General features: G+C 42.9%; 1 protein-coding gene across 2 annotated transcripts in view; it reads right to left on the reverse strand.

Annotated features, from left to right (window-relative positions):
- The window catches only part of bpnt2 (3'(2'), 5'-bisphosphate nucleotidase 2), a 53,684-nt gene that overhangs the window by 20,978 nt on the left and 6,826 nt on the right, over positions 1-25,880 (reverse strand). For both annotated transcript variants that reach the window (XM_048550363.2, XM_048550362.2), the window contains exons 2-3: positions 11,450-11,609; positions 3,850-3,945 (exon numbers count right to left, since the gene is read on the reverse strand). In XM_048550363.2, coding sequence (XP_048406320.1) covers positions 3,850-3,945; positions 11,450-11,609 — 256 coding nt within the window. The remainder of the gene's footprint in view (positions 1-3,849; positions 3,946-11,449; positions 11,610-25,880) is intronic.

Here is a 25,880-nt window from a genome sequence, read left to right on the forward strand (position 1 = left end):
TGTATAGATCACCTGGCATTGACCTCGGCAATGGAAAAGAGAAAGGCAGAAACAGTTCTGTTGACCCTGCAAAGTCCTCCTCACTAACATCTGAAGGCTGCTGCCAAAATTGGAAGGGCTGTCTCAGACGAGTCAAGCAACAGCCCGATTTAGTCATATTCACAGAATCATACCTTACAGACAATGTCCCAGAAACCACTAATTGCCATTCCTGGACATGTTCTGTCTCACCGGCAGACAGACCCAGCACAGCTGGTGGCGCAGTGGTTAGCAGTGAAGAGGGAGTGGCCCCCTGAGTCCTCAACATTTAGTCTGGACCCCATAAAGTCTCACGACTTCAGGTTAATCATGAGCAAGGAAACCTCCTGCAGGTTACCATGTACCATCTTCTCTGAGCTGATGAATCCATATTCCTCCACGTTGAACAACACTTGAAGGAAGCACAGAGGATGGATGGCAAGGGCACAAGCTGCTAGACTGGGTATGTTGCAGGTGGTGAGGGAAGCAACAAGAGGGAAAAACATATTTGATCACATCCATATCAATTAGCCAGCTACAGTTGCATCTGTCCGTGACAGTATCGGTAAGAGTGACCATTGCACAGCCCTTGTGGAGACAAAGTCCCACCTTCACATCGAGGACAACCTCCATCGTGTGGTGTGGTACTATCACTGTGCTAAGTGCGACAGACTTCGTACAGGTCCATCAACTCAAGACCCGGCATCCAGGAGGTGTTGAGAGTCACCAACAACAGAATTGTACTCCAGCACAATTTGTAACGCCATCACCTGGCATATTCCCCATTCAACCATTACCATCAAGCCCTAGTTCAATGGAAAGTGCAGGAGGGCATGCTAGGAGCTGCACCAGGTATTCCTGAAGATGAGGTGTCAACCTGGTGAAGCTACCAAACAGGATTACTTGCATGCCAAACAGCAAAAGCAGCAAGTGATAGACAGAGCTAAGTATCCCACAATCAACAGATCAGATCTAAGCTCTGCAGTCCTGCCACATCCAGTCGTGAATGGTGGTGGATGATTAAACAGCTCACTGGAGGAGGAGTCACAAATATCCCCATTTCTAAATAATGGAAGACCCCAGAACATCAGTGCAAAAGATAAGACTGAAGGACACGCAGCAATCTTCAACCAAAAGTGCTGAGTGAATGATCCATCTTGGCGTCCTCTAGTGGTCCCCAGCATTACAGATGCCAGTCTTGAGTGAATTTGATTCAATCCACGGGATATCAAGAAACAGTTGGAGACACTGAAAACTGCAAAGACTGTGGATCCTGATAACATTCGAGCAATAATACTGAAGACTTGAGCTCCAGAACTTGACACTCCCACGGCCAAGCTGTTCCAGTACAAGACTGGCATCTACCTGGTAATGTGGAAAATTGCCGAGGTGTGTCCTATACATAAAAAAGCAGGACAAATCTAACCCAGCTAATTACTGCCCCATCAGTCTCCTCTCAATCATTAGAAAATTGATGGAAGGTGTCATCAACGGTGCTATCAAGCAGCACCTGCTCAGCAATAACTTGCTCAGTGACACCCAGTTCAGTTCCATGAGAGTCACTCAGCGACTCAGACTTCTCCCAGCCTCATTACAGCCTTGGTTCAAACATAGACAAAACAGCTGAATCCCAGAGGTGAGGAGAGTGTGACAGCCCTTGGCATTAAGGCTGCATTTGACTGGAGTGTGCCATCAAGGAATCAAAGCAAAACTGGAATCAACCGAGTATCAGGAGTTGGAGTCATACCTGGTTGTTGAAAGAGTGTCATCTTAGATCCAGGACATCTCTGCAGGAGATCCTCTGGGTGGTGTCCAAGGCCCAACAATCTTCAGCTGCTTCATCAATAACCTTCCCTCCATCATAATGTCAGAATTGGGGATGTTTGCTGATGTTTGTGTAATATTTAGCAGCATTCATAACTCCTCAGATACTGAAGCAGTCCGTGTCCAAATGTGACAAGATCTGGGCAATATCCAGACTTCAGCTGACAAGTGACAAGTAACATTCGTGCCACACAAATGCCAGGTTACAACCATCACCAATAAGAGACAATCTAACCACTGTCCCTTGACATTCAGTGGTGTTACCATCACTGGATCCCCTGCTATCAACATCTTAGGGGTTAGCATTAACCAGAAACTCAAGTGGACTCACTGCATAAACACAGTGCCTACAACAGCAGGTCAGAGGCTAGGAATACTGCAGCGAGTAACCCACCCACTGACTCCCAAAAACCTGTCCATCATCTACAAGGCACAATACAGGAGTGTGATTGAATATTCCCCCACTTGCTGAGATGAGTGCAGCTCCAACAACACCTAAGAAGCTTGAAACTATCCAGGACAAAGCATCCCGCTTGATTGTCACTACACCTACAACCACCAACGCTGAGTAGCAGTGCTGTGTACTATCTACAAGATGCACTACAGAAATTCACCAAAGATCTTCAGACAGCACCTTTCAAACCCACGACCACTTCCATCTAAAGGTCAAGGGCAGCAGATACACGGGGACACCAACATTATATGGTTCCCTTTCAAGCCACCCACTATCCTGACCTGGAAACATTTTGCCGTTCCTTTATTTCTGTTGAGTCAAAATTTTGCAATTCCCTCCATTTTGGCATTGTGGGTTAACCCACAGCAGATGGGCTGCAGCGGTTCAAAATGGCAGCAAAAGCAGCAAGTGATAGACAGAGCTAAGTATCCCACAATCAACAGATCAGATCTAAGCTCTGCAGTCCTGCCACATCCAGTCGTGAATGGTGGTGGATGATTAAACAGCCCACTGGAGCTTCTCAAGGGCAACTAGTGACAGGCATTAAGAGCCAGCGATGCCCATATCCCACAAATGCATTTTTTAAAAATCCTAAGGTAATCATTACAGGACCAATGCTGTGTGACTGGTTTCACAATCATTTAATATCACTGTGGTGTGCCTATCAGTTTAGAGTTTGATTGACAATTCCAAAATCTTAAAAATCTTTGAAGTGGGGCTTTGAACTCCATTTGCTTATATAAGGGAATAAAGGAAATCAATATAGCAAATAGTTTATCATTAATAACAATGATTTATTTCACTGCATGGCATGAGGATGCCCATGGTGTACACAGGGAGATCTGCCATGATAACAGCAAAGGATGGTGGATGGGGAGGCACATGTTGGCACGATTTGATCAAAGCTGACAAAATTTTTTATGAAGTCCACAGTGATGGGTTATGGGCATAGGTAGGCATGGCAAGTACATGGGGTCACTGGAGTGGGAAGAGGGCATATATTGGCATCAATTAGAATGGATTAGGCCTGGGGGTTTTCTAAGGTGTGTGAGGCTTCTTTTATTTTGCTGTTTCTTCCGTATCGTTGACAAAATGCCAATGCATTGAGGTGGGCCTTTCAACCAGTCTTTCTCCACACCCTACTGAATTCTTTTCAGGTTGGCCACCATTGCTCCCAAAAATCCCGGCCCCGAAAATATGAAATTCCTGGACTTTGGATTTGCAGAGCTGGGTATTGTCCCAAATCTGTACCCCTGACCAAGGAGAGAACGTTAGGCCAATGTGTTTTATGGTGAAATGTAGGTTGACTTTAATCTAGCATCTGTTTTGATTTAAGCAATGGAAAGTTCTAGGATACGAAATTATGTAATGTGCATCTCAACCTTAGATTAATGAACTGGGTCAAACTGGAGTTTTGAGGGGAACACCAAGGAGAGCTACTGAACTGCTTAATCTGTATGTGCCAGAATTTATACATAACCATTCAAATTACATTTTTCTTAGCAACTTTCCTTCTATCACACAAACTAATTACTTTTATTTCACCTACTTACCCGTGTATTTTGAAAAGGGCTTATGTATGACTCCAATAATTGGCTTTCCACGTACAGCTATACACACCATAGTGGTTACGAAATGTTTCAGATCCTCTATGAGACAGAAAAGAGAGGTGCAGAATTGTAAACCGAAAAATCAACAGTAATTTTAAAAAAACTGAATAGTGAATGCATTTCTCTTCTGTATGCATTTTGTTTAAACTTATCAAAACATTATCGATGGCTAATGAACGGCACAATATCAGGCATCTATTTAAAAGTACAATTATTGAAGTTTATCGTAGCATCTTGCCGAATTAATTCCTCTATATATTGAAATGATAGTGTCCAGTGACGTGTTTCTGATTTAAAAACACAATTTGTCAAAAAAAAGAGATGGAGAAGTTTTTATAACATTCCAGTACTTCTTGCTAGTTGATGTCGTCGACCATCTGGGAAGATTCTATTGTGCATTTTGTTCAACAATTGTGGTGATGGTTCATAACTTATTGTTATTTGGGAACTTGGGCTCTAAAGTGGAGGAGATGTTGGTACTAGTTTTCAGTTCAGTGAAGTTCTGACTTTTTAAAAAAAAAGTCAAAGTCATTTTGAACAGAGTTCAAAACTACATTTACAACAGGTTATGTGATTTTACCCAAAGTGAAAGCATGTTCCCTCGGAAGGTAATTGTTAAGGTGTTTGCTGACCCAAGTTTTATGACTCCAGAGAAAAAAAAGGGGGAACAAACAGATTTGTGCAGAGAGAAAAATTCATAAAAGCAAAGGTGCTGTAGTTAGCAGCCTCCAGGCAGTTGGGGCAGGGAAGAAATCTTGATAAGGGCAGCAGGGTAGCTCAGTGGTTAGCCCAGCTGTCGCACAGAGCCAGGACATGAGTTTGATTCCAACCTTGGGCAACCGTGTAAAGTTTGCACTTTCTCGTGTCTGTGTGGGTTACCTCCAGTTGCTCGGGTATTCTCCCACTGTACAAGGATGTGCTGGATAGGTGGACTGGTAATGTTAAATTGCCCATAGTGTTCGCAGATGTGCAGGCTAGGTGGATTAGCCATGGGAAATACAGGGTTAGAGGGATAGGGTTGGGGTATTCCTGGGTGAGCTGTTCTTTGGAAGGGCAGTGTCGACTTAGTGGGCTGAATGGCCCGCTTCCGCACTATAGGGATTCTATGATTCTATAAGAAAGCTCTAGATGCAGAAGGCTTTAGAGCTGTCAGACAGGTAGACATCTTATAAAGCTGCTAAAGATGAGATGGGGAACTCCTGTTAATTAATCAGTGAGCAGGGTTAACAGCTGATTTTGAGTGTCTTGGGACAGACAAAGAAAGAATAGCTTCAATTAACTGCACAGTTTTTTTGCTCAAAGGAAACCATTTACACCAATGTCGGCTGAGCAAGAAACTTACACATGTAGCAGGGGTTACTCTTCAATGGAATGAGAGTGTCTGCAGTATACTGCTGAGACAAGGAGGGATGTGCCTTTCTTTTTGATTTTTACAATGAGATCACTTCAATTATTCATATATGATATAATGTAGTTTGTGCTTTTCTTTTGTATAATGAACTTTCATGTTCTTTCCTTAACTGGACATTGAATATACCCACAACAGGCAACCAGAGACATCAAAGTAAACAAGAACAAGCTTAATATCTATCTAGCAGGCTTCATTCTAAGATCTGACTTGTCCAGTATTTACCATCAGCTGGCATCATAATGAAACAAAAGGATACTTTGTGAAACTTTAGGGGAGCAACACCACAGCGGATCAGTGGCTTCCATAATGACCTTATCTGAAGTAATTAAAGATAAGCAACAAATCTAAGTGACACTCACACTCCAAAAAATGAATTTAAAAAAAGAAACAAATGTGCTCAAGTAAAAAGAGGTCACTTTTGTTTAGCGCAAGTTTATATATTGCCATCAATTATGAAATCATTGAGTTTTTTTAAAAACACTAAAGTGATAAATTGGTCATTTCTAATTTAACTTCTAAAGATAGACTTCAGAGTCTTGTTGATAGGAGTTTAAAATAAAGGAAAACCTATCAAGTACACTCGAGTGAATTTTACATATTGTATCTGCCACATGCAAGGTTGACAACATCTTGAGTGTTTACAGAAACAAATCATATCTTACATAAGTTAGAGACAGAAAAAAAAACTGCAGATGCTGGAATCCAAGGTAGACAAACTGGAGGCTGGAAGAACACAACAGGGCAGGCAGCATCTCGAGGAAAGGAGCAGACAACATTTCCACTAGATGCTGCCTGGGCTGGTATGTTCTTCCAGCCTGCTGTTTGTCTGCCGTATCCTACATCAACTTTTTATTCGATGGGGAAGTGGGTTTTACATTTTTAAAAACATAATAGTAAACTGCCCTCTATCTATGGAAGACTACAATGGACTCAGGCTACACAGGTGGTACTTTCTATAATTACAGCATACGAACCCTGATATAGTCAAAGGAAATACCTCCCTTCTGACTAGATCCATTTAAATTAAATCCCAATAGTGTAGCCATTCTTTTCGTTATTTCAGTGAATCATTTCTCCGTTTGACTGTTTTGCAGCACTGTTAACCTGATGACAGGGCTTCTTGTTTTACACTGGCCTCCCTCCAGTTTATAGTTTAAAGGAAAACAATATTACTAATAAACTACCAGTGAAGAAGCATGGTAAAAAAAAATGTTAGGCCACAAGGGATTCAGGGTGAGATTAAAAATTGGATACATAATCAGTTTAAACAGCAGGAGACAGGGAGTAATGATGGAGGGTTGCTTTTCAGACTGGAGGCCTGTCACTGGCAGTGTTCCACAGGGATCGGTTCTGGGTCCTCTTTTATTTGTCATTTCTATAAATAATTTGATGAGTATATAGAAGGCATGGTTAGTAAGTTTGTGGCTGACACCAAAATTGGTGGTGTTACGGACAGTGAAGAAGGTTTTCTAAGATTACAAAAGGAATGTTGATCAAATGGGTCAATGGGCTTAAAAATGGCAGATGGAATTCAATCTGGATAAATGTGAGATATTACTTTTTGGTACAACAAACAAGGGTATGGTTTATATAATGAATGGTGTGGCCTTGTGCAGCACTTTAGAAGAGGGACTGAGGGGTTCAGGTACTCAATTCTTTGAAGTTTACATCAGTGTCAAGGCTGTGACATCCAGTGTCCATTTTATCTTCAGAGGTGTCTTCAATGCTCAACAGAGGAGGAGAACACACAGATTCTGATAGCCTTATTGGATGTTCCGAGGGGCCGGGTATGTTTTGCTCCTGTCTTGTTTACAAGTTTGCATCTTTCCTATTGTTTGCATGCTTGATCAGGACCTGCCTCACTTTCCCAAACTTATACACTTCACGTACCTGACCTCACGTTGATTGTGCCTCTTACCCAGATGGGGCCATTCCCGTGGTTCCGACACCAAACTTTGTCTTCTTGAGTAAACTGTCTCTCTCGCTTAGAAGAATCTTGTGCCTGGCATTGGCATTCCTGATGCTATTTCACCCTGCCTCTCAGGTTCAGGAACATCAGGCTTAATCTGGTGCGGAATCTTCTACCCACTAGCAACTCTACTCGAGTTATCCTTGTCGTCATGAGAGGGGTGGTCCGATAATCAAAGAGGAACTGGAACAGTTTCGTAATGAGCGAGACTGTGGGCTACTTCTTTAAGACTGCCTTCAAAATTTGGACTGCTTTTTCTGCCAGACCACTGGACAATGGATGGTATTCGGCTGTCCTTACATGCTGAATGCCATTTGACTTTAGAAAATACTCAAATTACCTTCTGGAAAATGACGTCCTGTTATCTGCGACAAACACCTCCAGGACGTTCATTCTCTATGCGTGTCCAACCATTTTGAATGGACACCCACAATGAGCAGGAACATACAGCCCATGAAAGGACCGACACAGTCAATGTGAAACTCTATCTGGGGTTTACCCACCATTCTCATGGAAATGAGGGAGCTGCGGGTGATAACTGTTGTCCTTGTTGGCTCTCTGAACACTATGCCATCAGTGCAGCTTCGTTATTGTCCAGTCCTGGCCACCAGACACGACTTGTTACTTACATTTTTGCTTGGAAATTCCTGGATGACCCTGGTGGAGTTCACCCGGTGCCTGATGGTGACCTGAGGGACAATCCCTCTTGCTCCCCATAATGAAATGCTGTCGTCTATAAAAACCTGGTCTTGCCAGGTTCAGGAAAACTTCAATCCTGGTTGTGAAGGCCCCTTTTTATTCCTACATCAGCAGAGACAGTTTTAGTTTTGCCAGGATGGATCTTTGTGTGGCCACAGTCTGATATTGTCAGCTGTGTCCAGAAGGGTGTCCAGAAATTTCAAAACCAGAATGGGGTCTTCTAATGGGGGTGCCACCAGTGGTGTATCTGCCAGTGCAAGCTGGCTCAGGGGATCCGCATTTGTCATTTGGCCTCCTGAACGGTATTCCAACTTGTAACTGTGTGCACTCAGCATAAAAGCCCACTGCTGAATTCAACTTGAAGCTATAGGCAGCACGGCCCTGTCCTATACAGGCAGTTCTCCCAAAGGTTTTTGGTCTGCTATTATTACAAATTTACATCCGTAAAAGTATTAGTGGAACTTTCTCACACCAAAGATGACCACCAAACCTTCCTCCTATAACTGTATTTTCATTCAGCGTCAGCCAAAGTCCGGGAAGCATGTACTACCGGGTGTTCCTCTCCTCTGGGCCACCAGTGAGCTAACACTATCCTGATATCGGTCATGGAGGCATCGCTTGTCAGCATATCTCGCTTGGGGTCATAGTGAGCCTTCATCTTAGACAGTGATAGCTGCTTCTTCACTTCCCTAAAGGCTACGAGACCATTTCCAAGGCTGGCCCTTTTTCAATAGCGAGTGTAAGTGTGCGAGAATGGAGGCCAAGTTACGTGTGAATTTTCCATAATAATTCACTAACTGTAGGAAAGACCTAATGTCTGGTAGAGACATGGGAACCGGGCCACTTTTGATCGCCCTCACTTTATCTACCTACGGGTGTAACCCGGTCCTGTTGATCCTGTAGTCTAAGTAGGTGACTTGGAGCACCTAGAACACACTTTATTTCTCTCCTAAAGGCGTCATCTCTCTTGGAGAAACATTTAAGGACCACGTCCAAGTTCTCTAAGTGCTCTTTCTTGGTCTTTCCTGTTATATATGGCAACATGGGAAAACCTTGTAAAATGTTCATCATTGTCCACTGGAAAACAGCACAGGCTGATGATACCCCAAAAGGCAGTCTTATTTACTGGTACAAACCATTATGGGTATTAATTGTAGCATACCTCTAGAAATCCTCGTCTAAGTCACATTTGCAGGTATGCACGGTTCATGTCCAGCTTTGTGAAGGATAGCCCGCCTGCCAGTTTTACTTGTAAGTCCTCAACACAAGGGGCTGTGTATTTATCAAGCTCTGAAAAGCAGTTTACCATTTGTTTGAAATCCCCGCAATGGCAAACTGACACACTGGCCTTCACGATCGATATGACCAGTGCTGCCCATTCTGCAAAGTGGACTGGTTTGATGCTGATGGTAGAGTTCGAATTAGAATTAGCCTTTACTGTCACATATACTCAATGTGTACAGTGAAAAGTTTATATATCGCTACTTACAGCGCCACTTTGGAACCAAGGTACCTAGACACAGCTCCTTTAGTTGCAAGATCTTAGGCAATGGAGAAATAAAATGTCCAACATTACAGAAATAAAAGTTCAGTACAGCAGGTCATGCTTCCAGTCTGCACCAGGCCTTGGCTCCAGAACGTGCTGCGCTTCACCTCGAGGATCAGGAGGCTGTGGAGATTACTTCAGGCCGTTACGCTGGACCAAGGGGACATTACACCAGGAAGTTGCCACACTATGCCAAGAGGCCCCTGCACGAGACTGAGAGCTATAGCCGGAAGGCTGGGAGGCACCAATGGCCGGGAGAGGAGGAGGAAATAAACGTACTGAGAAGAGAGAAGAAAAAGATGATGAAAAACAGGCAGAGCGGACAAGCTCCAGCTGGAGTGTCCTACTCTGCCGCCATGTTGGCTTACACCAAAGCTAGTACTGGGGTACCCGGCAGGCCTTGGAGAATTATGGAATTTTTTTTTCGTCAATATGTAAGGTGGCCTTGGCTATCTTGATCGTCCCTAGGCCTTCCTGAAACTCTTCTGCGTATTTAATTAGGACTTCAGTCAGGCAGCCAATTACTAAACAATACAAGTTAAGCCAATCAACTTTATTCTTTCTCAACCAATTTTGCCCCATCATGCTTGGGCCTAAACATTTACTACAATCAATGGTAACTAAACAGACTGATTCTCATAAGAGATCAGAACTGAAGATGTATCCTTATCTGCAGTAGTATCCCAGTATAGGTTCACAGCCTATCCAAAGTCTTATGCAGAGTCCAGAGTGAACTTTGCTAAAGACTGTTCTGCAATTACTAATACAGCCGCACCAGTATCAACCTCCATTAGAGCTGGGTAACCATTTAACCAGATGTTTATTTTGATTTGTTCTGATTTGGATGTTGCAAGGCAATTTAACATTCCCAACCAGCTGTAGGTGGTCTTCCCAGTTGTGCACTCTCTTGGATACTGGCCCGAGTTCTCTTACTCAATTTAGGTCTAGTGGGACTCTTTTCCATTCTCAAGTCTGTATACTGACAGCAACTCCAATAGCCTGTCACTCCAGATCCCAATAACTTCAAACAAGTCAAGTGTTCCAAATAATGACATGATGCCAGACATGCTTACCCCAATTCAAAGGGAACTGTTGCAAGTGAATCTCTTCATGGATGTGTTTTTCTCTCATCGCCACTGAAACATCTCCATGAAGGTTGGTAACCATCTGCAAGTCACCCTTTATTTACACATGCATTGTACGCGTCACTGACCCAGCTAGCTCAGAGCTGGCACCTAGAGTGAACAGACCCCTAGCATTTCTGTTTGTATCTGTCAGCCAAGACTCCCTGATTGGACCAGGTTAACTGCCCTAATCAGGAACGCATATTCTACAAAGGTCCACCTGGCTGACCTCATTCCAAGATTTGTTTATTTGGGCATTTGATGCCAATATGCCTGTACGCGCACGTTTAACATGCTGTGATCATTGATGCCCATATGCCTGTATACACACATTTAACATGCCATGATTACTGTTGAATGCTCTTGGGAGTTTCCCCAAATTTAACAAACTGTGTTTATTTTGAATGCTTGACTTCTTGAACATAATCATCTACAATCAGGATTTATTCCAAACTACACCATTTAAAATGTCGATCGACGCCAGCTACTGTTTTAAGCCTTTAGATAGTCCCTAGACCTTCCTGAAAATATTCTGGGTATTTAATTAGGACTTCAGTCATGAATCATGACTTTCAGCATGATCAAATGCTCAGTTTCTTTCTGGTGGGGAGATTAAGATCAATGTGATTTTATTTTTAAATTTAACAATAAGCTTGCATATTTATTTTTAACAACTATTAGTAACCTCCTATTAAAATGTGCAAGCTGACATAATTCTAACAATAATTCTAATAATAATTCTAACAATAATACATCAACACTGCATATGCCAAAGAATGGTGAAGAGTACTCACCTGTATACTCCTGAGTTGCATCTAATGGATCAATCCATATCGTTATTGCTTTTGTTGGTACCATCCTGGCATCAATGCTTTCTTGGATTAATGTAGGGATTTCATAATTCCATGTGAGGCTTTTGTCTACTTCAGCGTTATCATGTTCCTCTGAAATTAGCTAACAAAACATAAGTAATAAAATTGAATTAAAATTTAGCTCAAGGAACACAATAATTACGCGACTGGAGTTAAATATTTTAGAAAATGTTTTTGCACAGTAGGATGAATTCTTTTCTGGCAATAGCTGACAGCAGTAAACAAACCGGAATAAAGATTCAGTATCAGCTTTCAACGTGCCAGAAATTGACTATCTCCAACCAGAAAGAATCTAATCATTTCCCTATTATATCCAAAGGCATTATCATCACTTCACCCTCCTCTATCATGATGCCAGAGGTTATCATTGCTCAGAAACATAACCAGACCAGCCACATAAATGCTTTGGCTACAAGAGGGAAGGAAGTGGCAACATAGTGATAGTGTCACTAGACTAGTATGTGGAATCAGTCCTTCAGTGAGTAACTTAGCTCTCCAAAGTCTGTCCACCATCTGCAAGGCAAGAGTCAAGAGTGTGAAGCAGTACTGTCTGTTTGTTTGGAAGAGTACATCCCTAACAACAGTCAAAAAGCCCCCAGTGCCATGGTATTTAATCAGCACCCTATCCACGATCTTAAACAATCACTCCCTCCACCATCAGTGCATTGTGTACCATCGACAATGCACACTGTCAGCTCTGCTACCAAGAAGGAAAAAGACAGCAGATCAGACAGTGGTGAGGAAGCTGGGCGAGAGAGGGAGACAGACTTGATAGGAACTGGCCAGGAGCTGGCAATGGAGAATTCCTATTCCTCCTGACTCCTCATTTGCTAAGTGTACTGTTCAAAACATATCTGAAGAACAACTGGTTCAATCATATGCAAATCACAGCACAGTCATTAGTCTCCTTGTTAGCATTTGAATACTGCCTGTTTCCGGCATGATCCCCAAAAGTCTCATTGATGCCTATATCAACATGATGAGCAACATTCTTTGAGTTTGTGCATGCTAGCCATCATCTGATTTTTATTCATCCATTTCATTCTCTTTCTCATAGCATTGTCGACATACATACACCACCATGACTGCAGAGGTTTAATAAGACAGTTCATCATCATGTTCTCAAATAGAACTAGAAATGGGCAATAAATTCTGGTTCAGTCAATGATGCCCACATCCAAAGAATACTAATTTTTAAAAGGTAGTGCAGCAATATCAAATTTTCAGGTCAAAGTATCTACCAGACTGCACCAAGAAAATATTCAGATGCCCAACAAATCAGAGAGAAGGTACACACTATGTGTAAAAAGCAAACAGAACCAATATCCAATGAATAAAAATCCATATTTACCCTGTTAAGATGTTTACAGCAAATCTATTAAGATATAAACTCCTGTCCTTTTTATATTATTGTGAAACAGATTTCAAAACCATTCCCTCTTTGCAATATTTTATGCCTCTCTTGATTCTTTATTCTTCTAATAAGGAGGCTGCCTTGAGACAAAAGATGACTTGAGAATGTCTCACTGATTAAAACAGCCAGCAACGGTTTATTGCTGCTAAATTAACAGATTTGAAATTTAGAATGCTCCCACAGTGACTGATTTGATGGTACACCCAGTGAATGAAATATGAGGCCTTTATGTTAACTAACTACAAACAACATGCTGCCACAAGCAAGTTCAGTCAATGAGCCTCCTTTTATTGCCTTTGTTTCCCTCAAAACAGGTTTGTTCTAAAATGTGCCAGCAGCAGCTTGCTTTGCAACTGAGCAGCCAATTAAATAAGTAACTTCACTACAGTCTACAACATATTTTCAAATCAAATAGATTTTGAAACTTGCATCACTTTTGGGACTTGCAGTGACTAACTATCTGTTTACAGTAAGGAAAAGACAATTATCTCAAACTGCAGGCGTAGTATGAAGGTTGAAGGATTAGATCATAAAACAGATAATGACAAAAATGACCACTCATATAACCCTAACTAATTTGCCCATAATAAACAAAAGAGGCTCCTTTTTTCTCTTAGATGCAAGCTGCTGCTTCCCAGAAACATATTGCACCAATTCAGTAATAGACTTGAAGAACTTTTGCTATGAATCACAGAAATTAAGGTTGAACCTTTGAGTCTTGTCCTGAAGTCATTATGTAACTAGTTTCAGTGTTTCAAGTGGACATCTTTTACACTGTGTGCTGACACCAGCACCAGTACGTTCTGTGCCGCTTCATATTGCACGTGTGTATATAAACAGTTTGGGGAATGCACCTGGGGAAAGAGAGTGAGTGGGGAAGTGGAAATGGGCAACCAGGAAGGGAGAGAGAGGGAGATTGGGATCTGGGAAGAAGGGAGAGGGATGTAGGAAGATGGTGGAAATGGGGACCTGGGGAATTGCATCTGACCTCAGAAAACAGGAGGGAGGAATGATGGGCAGTGGGGGAGGGATGAAAGCTTAGAGAAGTGTGAAAGAAGGGAGACAGAGGGCCTCCTAGCTCCTGGTGTCTCCTTATGTCTCCCATTCACCCCTTCCCAAGCCTTTGGCTTCTGAGCCCTCTTCCGTCCTCTGGGAGATTTACCCTGTCCCACATCTGCCAGTCCTTCTCCCTACCAGTGAACTCCATTTCAAAATCACGTGCACTTCTCTGCACTGTGCTGCATTTGTACATTGCCAAATGAATGTGGCTCCCCACTAACGCAGGAGTCAGCAAACACTGAGAGCCCTTGCATTCCTGTTGCTTTTCAATGCAAAAATATCAGTCTTTCCTCCAAACCTCATGCAAACATTAAGAATCAGCCTTACAACTCTTCTGAGCTGTCTGCAGGAGTACCATATTTTCTTTATATCTCATAACCAAATAGATCCAAATGTACTGTGAAATTTTCACTTGGTACTTCAAACATAATGCTCTTTATTCAAAAGTTTCCTGACACAGCTCTGATGAAGGGTCTAGGCCTGAAACGTCAGCTTTTGTGCTCCTGAGATGCTGTGTTCATCCAGCTTCACACTTTGTTATCTTAAATGGTGGCATATTTGGTTTGTATTATTAGGAGTTGATCTGCACTGCATGGATATGTCAGAATTGAATCCAATAGCGCTTTCAATTCTCCTAATTTGTCCCTCTTCATTTAGCTATTCTGCCACAAAGGCTTGGAATGAAATGGGAATTAAGTTTTGTAGAACATGGCAATTAATAAGGAGGAAACAGCAGTATTTTTTAGGAAGTGTCCATGAGAAAATTAATTTTAAAAAGATACAAGTGTAGGTTAAGTTATAAGAAAAGTGGGTTTAGTATCATATTTCAGAGAATTTGTTTGCACAATAACAACACAGGTCTAAAGCCATTTTAATTCTGAGATTTTACGAGGAGGCATCTAAAATAATTTAACAAAGAAATGGATGGAGAACTCAACAAATTGCACTTGTTTAGCAATACACCTAAAATATTCATTTAAATGTTGAGGGAACACAGCATCTCAACTCTGGTCTATGGACTATGGTTGTAACTCTTCTCAGAGGGCTTTAACATATTAGATGTTTAACATTGCAGTGTAAAACTAAGTTTTTTTAAAGCATGTTACCCACTTTGGCAACCTAAATGGAGTCCTTTATTGGCATTTCAAGAAGGCGGCCTGTCCAAGCACAGCTCTAAATCAGTGAAAGGTCACCATCAGACAGCCATCACCATACATGCTCAAACCACTCTCCTCAGAGACACAGTTTGTTCAATAGCCAGGCAAAGTAAAAACATTTTGCTAGTTCCCAATGGCAAATGGCACCTCCTGGAAATGAAAGCACACTGTAAAACAGCCACGTTGTGATCACTTTCTACATTAATGTTAAGACAACACAACGTTACAATCTCTCAAATCACAGAACATCTGCAGGATCTCTGGGGACTGAGAATCCATCACTCGCGGTTATAAACTTTCAATAAGTATTCCCTACTGCTATGGACCAGATCTGAAGGGCTGAATGGCCTACTCCTGCTCCTATTTTATATGTTACCATTTCCTGACATTCCTTAAAACATAACATAAAGAGCGGGAGTCGACAATTCTGTCACTTGAACCTGCTCCACCAATTGATACAATTATGACTGATCTCATCTCAGCCTTAACGTCACTTCCCTACCCATCTCTGTAGCCTTTCAACCAATTACTAATTAAAAGTCAGTCTCCTCCTTAAATTTACTCAATATCCCAACATCTGCTGCACTCTGGGGTTGTAAATTCCACAGACTCGATGTTTGAAGGAAATAATTTCTTCTTATCTGTTTTAAATCTGCTACGCCTTATCCTAAAACAACAACCTCTTGACTGGCTTAGAGAAGATGTTTTCTTGTAGGGCAATCTTTAGTAGCTTATCTGAGGAAGGGTCAGTGTACCCAAAACATTAAGTCTGTTTTTACCTTCACAGATGCTGGGCTTTTCCAGCAACTTTGTTTTTGTTCCTGATTTACAGCATCAGTTCTTTCGGTTTTTATTTATTATCTTATACACCTGAATTAGATTTCCTCTTATTCTTCCAGCTCTAGAGGGGAAAGACCAAAACTGTTCAATCTCTCTTCACAAGACAAACCCTTCATTTCTGGAATCCACCTACTGAACCACCTTCAATACAACTACATCCATCCTCAAGTGAGGGAACCCAGATCCCTCTGCATCGAAGCACTCTGAAACTTCTCTCCCTTTAGATAAGAAATTGCTTTTCTACAGATAATCTCACACTTTGTGTTAAACTTCATTTTGCAGATTTTGGACCATTCACCTAACCTATACATATTCATTGTAAAGCTCTTATTTCTTCATTGCAACTTACTTTGCTAACTATTTTCGTGTCATCAGCTAGTATACTCATGGCTATTATACTTTCTATCCCAGCATCCAAGTCAGGAATTGCAATTAGTTGAGGCCCAAGGGCTGAGCCCTGTGGCAGAAGTTATATCTTGCCAACCAGGAAAAAAAACCCATTTATGTTAACTTTCTGCTTTCTGTTGGATAGCAAATTCTCTATTCAAGCTAATAAATTACCCCAACACCACGTGATCTTACTTTGTGCATTTTTCTTTTATGTTGCATAAACCTTATGCACTGTCTTCTGGAAGTCCAGAAATTCTACACCAACAAAATCCATACTGCTCGTTACATCTTCAAAAGAACTCTAGCAAATTAGTCAACCATGACTTACCTTGCACAAAACCATACTTACTCTAATGGGTTGTGTTTTGACTTTCCAAATGCCCTATTATTGTTGTGTAATAATGGCTTCTCCATCCCTAATTAAAGCAATCACATCTCTTGCTAACTGGTAAGTACTGGTAGCACCTAACTGCAATTCTGAAGTTTAAAATGGATTGTTTTGAAGAGTGGGCAGCCGCAATCATGCTATCATATTATACTAAATAATAAAAACTAAACACTGAAACAAACTGGAACAGTTTTATAGGGCACTACAGTGGCTCAGTGGTTAGCACTCCTGCCTCACAGCGCCAGGGGCCCGGGTTCAATTCCACCCTCAGGTGGCTGTCTGTGTGGAGTTTGCACATTCTCCCCACATCTGAGTGGGTTTCCTTCGGGTGCTCCGGTTTCCTTCCACAGTCCAAAGATGTCCTGGCAAGGTGGATTAGCTAAATTGCCAGTAGTGTTCACGGGTCTGTAGATTAGGTAGGGAAAAGGGGGATGGATCTGGGTGGGATGCGCTAAGGGTCAGTGTGGACTTGTTGGGCTGAAGGGCCTGTTTCCACACTGTAAGGGTTCTAATAACTTTATTTTTCCTCAACCTGAGGTTGCAAGGGCAAATCATCACGTGAACTCCAATTGTCTCACACAGTCAGTCTTCCCAGATTCCACATCTTCGCTAATGTTACAACTGAAGACAAAACTGTTTAAAATAAATAGGAAAAAATGCCTACCAAGGTTTTCTCCAGGTGGAGATTGCTGCAACATTTGGAAGATTTAGCTCCAACTCTTGGAGACACCAGCACAACAGTGAGGAAAAGAAGAAATTTGCGTAGTACCTTTCACAACCTCAAGAATGTTTCAAAGCATTTTACAGTAAACTGAGATAGTAGGAACTGCAGATGCTGGAGAATCTGAGATAACACGGTGTGAAGCCGGATGAACACAGCAGGCCAAGCAGCAGAGGAGCAGGAAAGCTGAAGGGTCCAGAACTGAAACGTCAGCTTTCCTGCTCCTCTGATGTGACTTAGCCTGCTGTGTTCATCCAGCTCTACACCTTGTTATCTCTTATTACCGTAAATTGAATCACTTTTAAAAGCAAACATTTTTGAAATGTAAGTTAAAGAGCAACCAACTTTCACACATCAAGCTTCCACAAACAATATGATAATGACCTGACAAACTGATTTTCTTTGATAATAAAGTGTGAAGCTGAATGAACACAGCAGGCCCAGCAGCATCTCAGGAGCACAAAAGCTGACGTTTCGGGCCGAGACCCTTCAGCAGAGAGGGGGATGGGGTGAGGGTTCTGGAATAAATAGGGAGAGAGGGGGAGGCGGACCGAAGACGGAGAGAAAAGATGATAGGTGGGGAGGTAGGGAGGGGATAGGTCAGTCCAGGGAAGACGGACAGGTCAAGGAGGTGGGATGAGGTTAGTAGGTAGGAAATGGAGGTGCGGCTTGGGGTGAGAGGAAGGGATGGGTGAGAGGAAGAACAGGTTAGGGAGGCAGAGACAGGCTGGGCTGGTTTTGGGATGCAATGGGGGGAGGGGAAGAGCTGGGCTGGTTGTGAGATGCAGTGGGGGAGGGGACGAACTGGGCTGGTTTAGGGATGCGGTGGGGGAAGGGGAGATTTTGAAGCTGGTGAAGTCCAAATTGATACCATTGGGCTGCAGGGTTCCCAAGCGGAATATGAGTTGCAGTTCCTGCAACCCTCGGGTGGCATCACTGTGGCACTGCAGGAGGCCCATGATGGACATGTCATCTAAAGAATGGGAGGGGGAGTGGAAATGGTTTGCGACTGGGAGGTGCAGTTGTTTATTGCGAACCGAGCGGAGGTGTTCTGCAAAGCGGTCCCCAAGCCTCTGCTTGGTTTCCCCAATGTAGAGGTAGCCACACCGGGTACAGTGGATGCAGTATACCACATTGGCAGATGTGCAGGTGAACCTCTGCTTAATGTGGAAAGTCATCTTGGGGCCTGGGATAGGGGTGAGGGAGGAGGTGTGGGGGCAAGTGTAGCACTTCCTGCGGTTGCAGGGGAAGGAGCCGTGTGTGGTGGGGTCGGAGGGCAGTGTGGAGCGAACTGATTTTCTTTGTTATGTTGATTGAAGAATCAATATTGACTAAGACACCAAAAATAATACCCCATCTTTTCTTAATAATGGTGCCATGGAGTCTTTTACATATACCTAAGACACTGCACAGGGCTTGGTCTAAAATGTCATTCAAGAGACTGCATTTCTGACAGTTTTGCACTCAGTCATTACTGTCCCTTATTAAGTGCACCATGCCCTTAATACTAGTTGTCACACAGTACTGAATTTTGGAAAGTCAAGTACAGGTGGAAATTACATGTTGAAAGGCAGAGCCCTTGGGAGGATTGATATGCAGAGGGATCTGGATATGCAGGTTCACAGATTACTCAAGGTGGCAGTGTAGGTAAAGTAGTAAAAAAGACTTATGGCATGCTTGCCTTCGTTGGAAGCAGTGTGGAGTATAAGGATAGGTAAGGTCTGCTGCAGCTCTATAGAACTTTAGCTCTGTCACACTTGGAATATTGCGTACAGTTCTGGTCACCACACTACTAGAAGGATGTGGATACACTGGGGACGGTACAGAAAAGGTTTACCAGAATGTTGCCTGATATGGGGGTATTTTTAGGTATGAAGAAAGGTTGGATAGACTGGTTTTGTTTTCACTGGAAAGTAGAAGGTTGAGGGCTGACTTGATAAATGCTTACAAGATTGTGATTGGCGTGGATACAATAGAAAGTATGAGGCTTTTCCCAAGGGTGGAGGGGACACTGGTTCAAGGTTTGAGGAGTTGGAGCAGGGTGGGGATGTGGGGGGAGGGGTGTAGTTTGAAAGAGATGTGTGAGGCAAGTTTTACACACAAGGGGTGGTGAGTGCCTGGAATTGCATTGCCAAAGGAGGTGATGGAAGCAGACACAAGAGCAGCGTTCAAGAATTACCTGGATGAATAAATGAATAGGAAAGGAATAGTGGGATAGAGATGCTGTAAGAGTGGAAGAGCCAAATATGTTGATGCAGGCTTGGAGGGCTGAAGGGCCAGTTCCTGTGCTATACTGTTCTTGTTCTAGAACTCCCTCAGTACTAATACTCTGACAGGGATTACACGGTGGCTCAGTGGTTAGTACCGTTGCCTCACAATGCCACAGACCCGGGTTAAATTCCAGCCTCGGGCTACTGTCTGTGCGGAGTTTGCATTGTCTCCCCATGTCTGCGTGGGTTTCCACCAGGTGCTCTCGTTTCCTCCCACAGTCCAAAGCTGTGCAGGGGAGGTAGTTTGACCATGGGAAATACACGGTCCTAGGGATAGCGGGGTGGGAGGGCGTTGAATCTGGGTGAGATGCTCTTCTGAGAAGTAGTGTGGACTTGTTAGGCCAAATGGCCTGTTTCCACGTTGTAAGGATTCTATGATGAGCACAGCACTTCTGCAGCAATGACCCTCTGACAGTGCAGCACAATGAGTACTGACCCCCGATAATGAGTCAGTACTGAAGGGATACTGCACTAACAATGAAGGATTTCTTCAGTATTGACACTTTGAGTGTGCAGCAAATACTACTGCTGGAAATTTGATTCAAAGAGGAAATTCAGCCCTAAGCAGGGCAGAGATACCCTAACAAGTGTTGAATGCAAGAAATAAACCCTTCCTGAGTAAGAGGTGAGTGAGGATAATAGGTGTGCATTGAGAGGCTGGCTACTGAGATTAGCAGCTGAGAGGCACCTTTTTTTCTCAATAAAGGAGAAGGAGACCAAACATATTTCAAGGCCAGTTAGCTTAATGTCTGTTTATTGAGAAAATGTTAACATCCATTATAGAAGATGTAATAGCAGGCTAAAAAAACCAAAAAAAAATCACAGGTGCTGCCAGGCCTGCTGAGCTTTTCCAGCAACTTCTGTTTTTGTTGTTGTAATAGAAGACTATTTAGAAATGAATAACATGATCAAGTAGACTCAGCATGGCTTCGTGAAGGGGAAATCATGCCTGACAAAATTTACAAGAGCTATTTTAGGAAGTAGCAAGCAGATTTAGATCAAAGAATGAATGCATGTAACATATTTGCATTTTCAGACAGTTTTTCATAAGGTGTCAGACATTGGGTTGCTAAATAAGACGAGAACCCCTGATTTTGGAGGTAGCATAGATGGATGGATGGAGGACTGGTGAACTAATAGAAGACAGAGAGTTGCGGTACCAGAGGTATTTTCAGGATTACAACCTGTAACTAGTAGAGTCCCACAGGGATCGCTCCAGGTATTACAATAATGATTTGGATGTTGAAATTGAAGGTACTATAGCTAGGTCCGCAGTTTAAGGTTCTGAGTAGGTTTGTAGCTCGGGCTGTGTATGATGTGGTTGGTGTGCTTGCTGAGCTGGTTCGTTAGTTCACAGTCATTTCATTAACCTGCTGGGTATTATCATCAATGCAGCCTCCAATAAAGCGCAGAGATAATGGGAACTGCAGATGCTGGAGATTCCAAGATAATAAAATGTGAGGCTGGATGAACACAGCAGGCCAAGCAGCATCTCAGGAGCACAAAAGCTGACGTTTCGGGCCTAGACCCGGTCTAGGCCCGAAACGTCAGCTTTTGTGCTCCTGAGATGCTGCTTGGCCTGCTGTGTTCATCCAGCCTCACATTTTATTATCCAATAAAGCGCAGTTCAGTTTTCTCGCCTGGTAAGTAAACTTGAAACGACAAACATTACATTGGACAGACAGGAAGGAAACTGGCCACAAGAGTACAAAACATCAACTGGCAACAAAAAGACATGACCAGTACTCACTGGTCTCCATTCACACAGATAAGGAGAACTACCAGTTCGATTGGGACAGTTTGCTGATGACACAGAGCTGGATGGCAGTATGAAATGTGAGAATGATGTTATGAGAATACAGGGTGACTTGGACAGGCTAGGTGAGTGGACGGATACATGGCAGATGCAGTTTAATGTGGATAAATGTGTGGTTTTCCACTTTGGTAGCAAGAACAGGAAGGCAGATTACTATCTAAATGGAGTCAAGTTAGGTAAAGGGGAAGTACAATGAGGTCTAGGTGTTCTTGTACATCAGTCAATGAAAGCAAGCATGCAGGTACGGAAGGCAGTGAAGAAAGCTAATGGCATGCTGGCCTTCATAACAAGAGGAATTGAGTATAGGAGCAAAGAGCTCCTTCTGCAGCTGTACAGGGCCCTGGTGAGACCGCACCCGGAGTATTGTGTGTAGTTTTGATCTCCAAATTTGAGGAAGGACATTGTTGCTATTGAGGGAGTGAAGCGTAGGTTCATGAGGTCAATTCCCAGAATGGCGGGACTATCACATGTTGAAAGATTGGAGCAACTGGGCTTGTATACACTTGAGTTTAGGAGGATGAGAGGGGATCTGACTGAGACGTATAAGATAATTAAAGGATTGGACACTCTGGAGGCAGGAAGCGTGTTTCTGCTGATGGGTGAGTCCAGAACCAGAGGACACAGTTTAAAAATAAGGGGTAGGCCATTTAGAATGGAGATGAGGAAAAACTTCTTCACCCAGACAGTGGTGGATATATGGAATGCTCTGCCCCAGAAGGCATTGGAGGCCAACTCTCTGGGTACTTTCAAGAAAGAGATGGATAGAGTTCTTAAAGATAGTGGAATCAAGGGTTATGGGGATAAGGCAGGAACAGGATACTGATTGTGGATGATCAGCCATGATCATAATGAATGGCGGTGCTGGCTCGAAGGGCCAAATAGCCTACTCCAGCACCTATTGTCTATTGACAACATCAGGATCCTAGGAGAGGCCAAACAGAGACAAGCATGGGAATTCCTAGAGGCCTCATTATCCACTAATAAGGCCATCAACAAACACATTGAACTAGACCCTATATATACTCCATTGCAAAGAAAATCCGGAAAAGAGGTAACTAATTCCAACAGCTCCCAGAGTTTAAATACCAGGCAAGAAAACACAACAGCACTTCATTGGAGGCTGCAATGACGATGTTACCCAGCAGGGTAATGAAATGTCTGCGAATTAACAAACCAGCTCAGCGAGCCATCCAACCACAGCATAGATCGGCAGCTGGTACAAAAAATAGGTGAGAAGGCAAGTGGAGAAGATGACACAAAGAGTCTGCACAGACATAGAGACAGGTTAAGTAAATGAGCAAAACCTTGGAATATAATGCAGAGAAAAGTGAGGTTTGCACTTTGGCAGAAGGAATAGAGGAGATGAATATTATTTAATGGGAAAAATATGGCAGAAAGTGACACAACAGAGAGGTTTCTAAGTCTTTGTCCATGAATCACAAAAAGGTAGCAGTCAAGTTCAATGGATAATAGGAAATGCAAACAGATTTCTGATCTTTATGTCAAAGTGAATACAGTATAAAAGTCAGGAGGTTTTGCTCAAATTATGCAAGGCAGATCACAACTAGTCAGACCACAAACTGGAATGATATATTGGCATTGGAAGCAGTCCAGAGAACATTCACTAGGTTGATATCGAGCATGCAGGTGCTGTCTTATGAGGACAGGTTGAGTAAATTGGATCTGTACTCATTGGGATATGGAAGAATGAGAATCAACCTTACTGAATCATACACGATTCTTAGAGGACTTGACAAGGTAGATGTGGAAAGCTTGATTTTCCTCGTGGTAGCATTAAGATCAGAGGGCATAATCTCAGAATAAGGTGTTGCACATTTAAGAAGTGATGAGGAGTAGTTTATTTTTTCTTCTGAGAGTAGTAAATCTGTAGAATTATTTACCACACAAGACAGTTGAAGCTGGATCACTAACTCTATTCAAGACAAGTTTTTAATTAGTGTGGAATCAAGGCTATTGAGAAAAGGCAGGAAAGTGGGGCCAAAGATCATCAGATCCACCACGATTCCACTGAATGGCAGAACCGATTTGATGGACTAATGGCCTACTAATGCTCCTGTTGAATAAGGCTGAAGATAACTGGAACTGAGAGAAACCGATGAGAGGTCTAATAATGGGCCGCTTTGTGAACGGAAGTGCGCCGAGTCAGTCAGATCTGCTAAGAGTTAAAATTGCAGGAAACCAGGAACTGCTGGCTCTGTCTTACGATGTATACATTTGGATAAAATGTTCAGGGTTGGTCATATGCACCCATAATTCAAAGTAAGGAACATACTTGGCACAGAGACTCGTATACAAAAAGCTTGAAGAAGTCCCTTTGTTCAACAATACTTTGAAGGTTCATGTTTCAAGAAAGTACCCTATGTCAGGAAGCATGGTGAAAACGTCGACCAGTTTCAGCCTGGCCAGCTGCGAATTCTCCCAGGGAATAATGTTTGGGTTTATTTATACAAATCAGGGTAGAGAAAGAGCATTTGAGATATCTCTAGTAGTTAAAAATGTGTTATTCGTTTATGTAGTTAATAAATTAATTGTGGTTTTATGGAGCTCTAAGTGTCTCTGCTGTATCTTCATCTATGTATCTATGTTGTCTCTCAGAGACAGGCAACATACAAACAAAGAGAAACAAAGAAACCTACCGCACAGGAACAGGCCCTTCAGCCCTCCAAGCCTGCGCCGATCAAGATCAATATTTTGACAAAATTTTGACGTCCCTGGTGGGAGTCGACAAGAAGTAACTTTAAGTTACTCTGATGCCAGACCAGGTGACCTTTGAATTTTCCAACGCCCTGCCTGAGCCTGAAATTGAGACAGCAGTTGCTATGATTAAGTGGGTGCCAGGAAGGAGGAGGTAGAAAGTTGGCAGCGAGAAAGTCAAAAAGAGTGGACACACTAGGAAAGTTAGCATTAACAGAGTGGCAGGCCCAGGGGACTTTGATTGGAAAGGATTTCTCCAACAGTACATGGCTGGGAAATGGCTGAAGTACTGTAAGTATATTGGTTGGACCGATAAGGGAATGGGAATGTGCGGGGATACTCTCTGGAGTATGGCAAAAGATGGTATGGGGAAAAAGGCACTTTGAGAAAGTGCAGAAAGCTATAGCAATAGTCCCATTGGACAGAGGATCACAAAAGGCATGTCACATGTTCGACCCCTCCGACAACACACACAGAGCTGTGGGTGTTAATAAAAATGGTCCAAGCTTGTGAGAAGGAGACATGAGGATATAAGCCTCAGGGAGGATGAATGGAGATCAAAGGGAAGCATGGAGAAATGGAAGAAAGGGACCAATTCCAAGGGGACCGCCTTGCCCTATCAAATGGCAAGAGGAGGACATGGAAGTGGATGAGGAGCCCTGGCTACAACTGCAGGGAGTGGTAGGAATCCCAGGGACTCATGGAACTGTTTTAATTGGGACAAGGAAGGGCACCATGCCAGAGATTGTCCAAACCCCCAGAGGGGCAGGGCAAATCAGATGTACATCCAACCCTTGCCCCTTGAGGGACCACAATCTGAACAATGTGCAACAATTGGGTTGTATGTATTCCAAACCCCAATGACAATCTCAGACCTCTCTAACATGGATGTGAGATGCAAAATGGGATAAGACAGGGAGACCCTTAGTCAATGATAGGATATGAGGCCATCCTATCACTTTCCTTCGGCACACAGGAGGATCCCACACCACTGTGAACACATCTATTGTAAACAGTGACAACTGATAAATCAGAACAGAAATAATCTTGAATAGTTTTACAGGACATTATCAAGTGGGACAAGTGACTAGACCTTTAAATATACAAATAGGTGCAGTAGAGTTGATGCAGCCAGGAGTATTAATGAAACTCCCAGCAAATCAAAAGCATGTCCTGGGAAGGGATCACATGGCCAGAGCACGGCTGTGCTTTGATCCAGTGAACTGCATGATATGGCATTTGCCAGTGATAAGTGAGAAACAGTTTTTTGCTGAAATCCCTGTAGGACAGTACAAGGAAAGAGTGTTTACAGTGGCAGAAATATGGATCAGTCCTACTGATATGAGCGAGGACCTGATAGTACAAGGAATTATTGGACAAAACCGGGAAGCGTTTACCAAACATAAGCACGACTACGGACAGATGGAAGGGCAGGTGTGTATACAGGGTCCAGATCCAAAGCCCCCAAAGCAGTATGGATTCCCCAAGCAGACTGAAGGTGATATAGCAAAGGTGATGCAAAGTCTGGTAGTACGAGTTAAGGCGAGTCGCCTTATTTGGTCAGTAAAGAAACCAGACGGGAG

The sequence above is a fragment of the Stegostoma tigrinum genome, chromosome 19, assembly GCF_030684315.1.
Source record: "Stegostoma tigrinum isolate sSteTig4 chromosome 19, sSteTig4.hap1, whole genome shotgun sequence".
In the NCBI taxonomy this organism is placed as follows: Eukaryota; Metazoa; Chordata; class Chondrichthyes; order Orectolobiformes; family Stegostomatidae; genus Stegostoma; species Stegostoma tigrinum.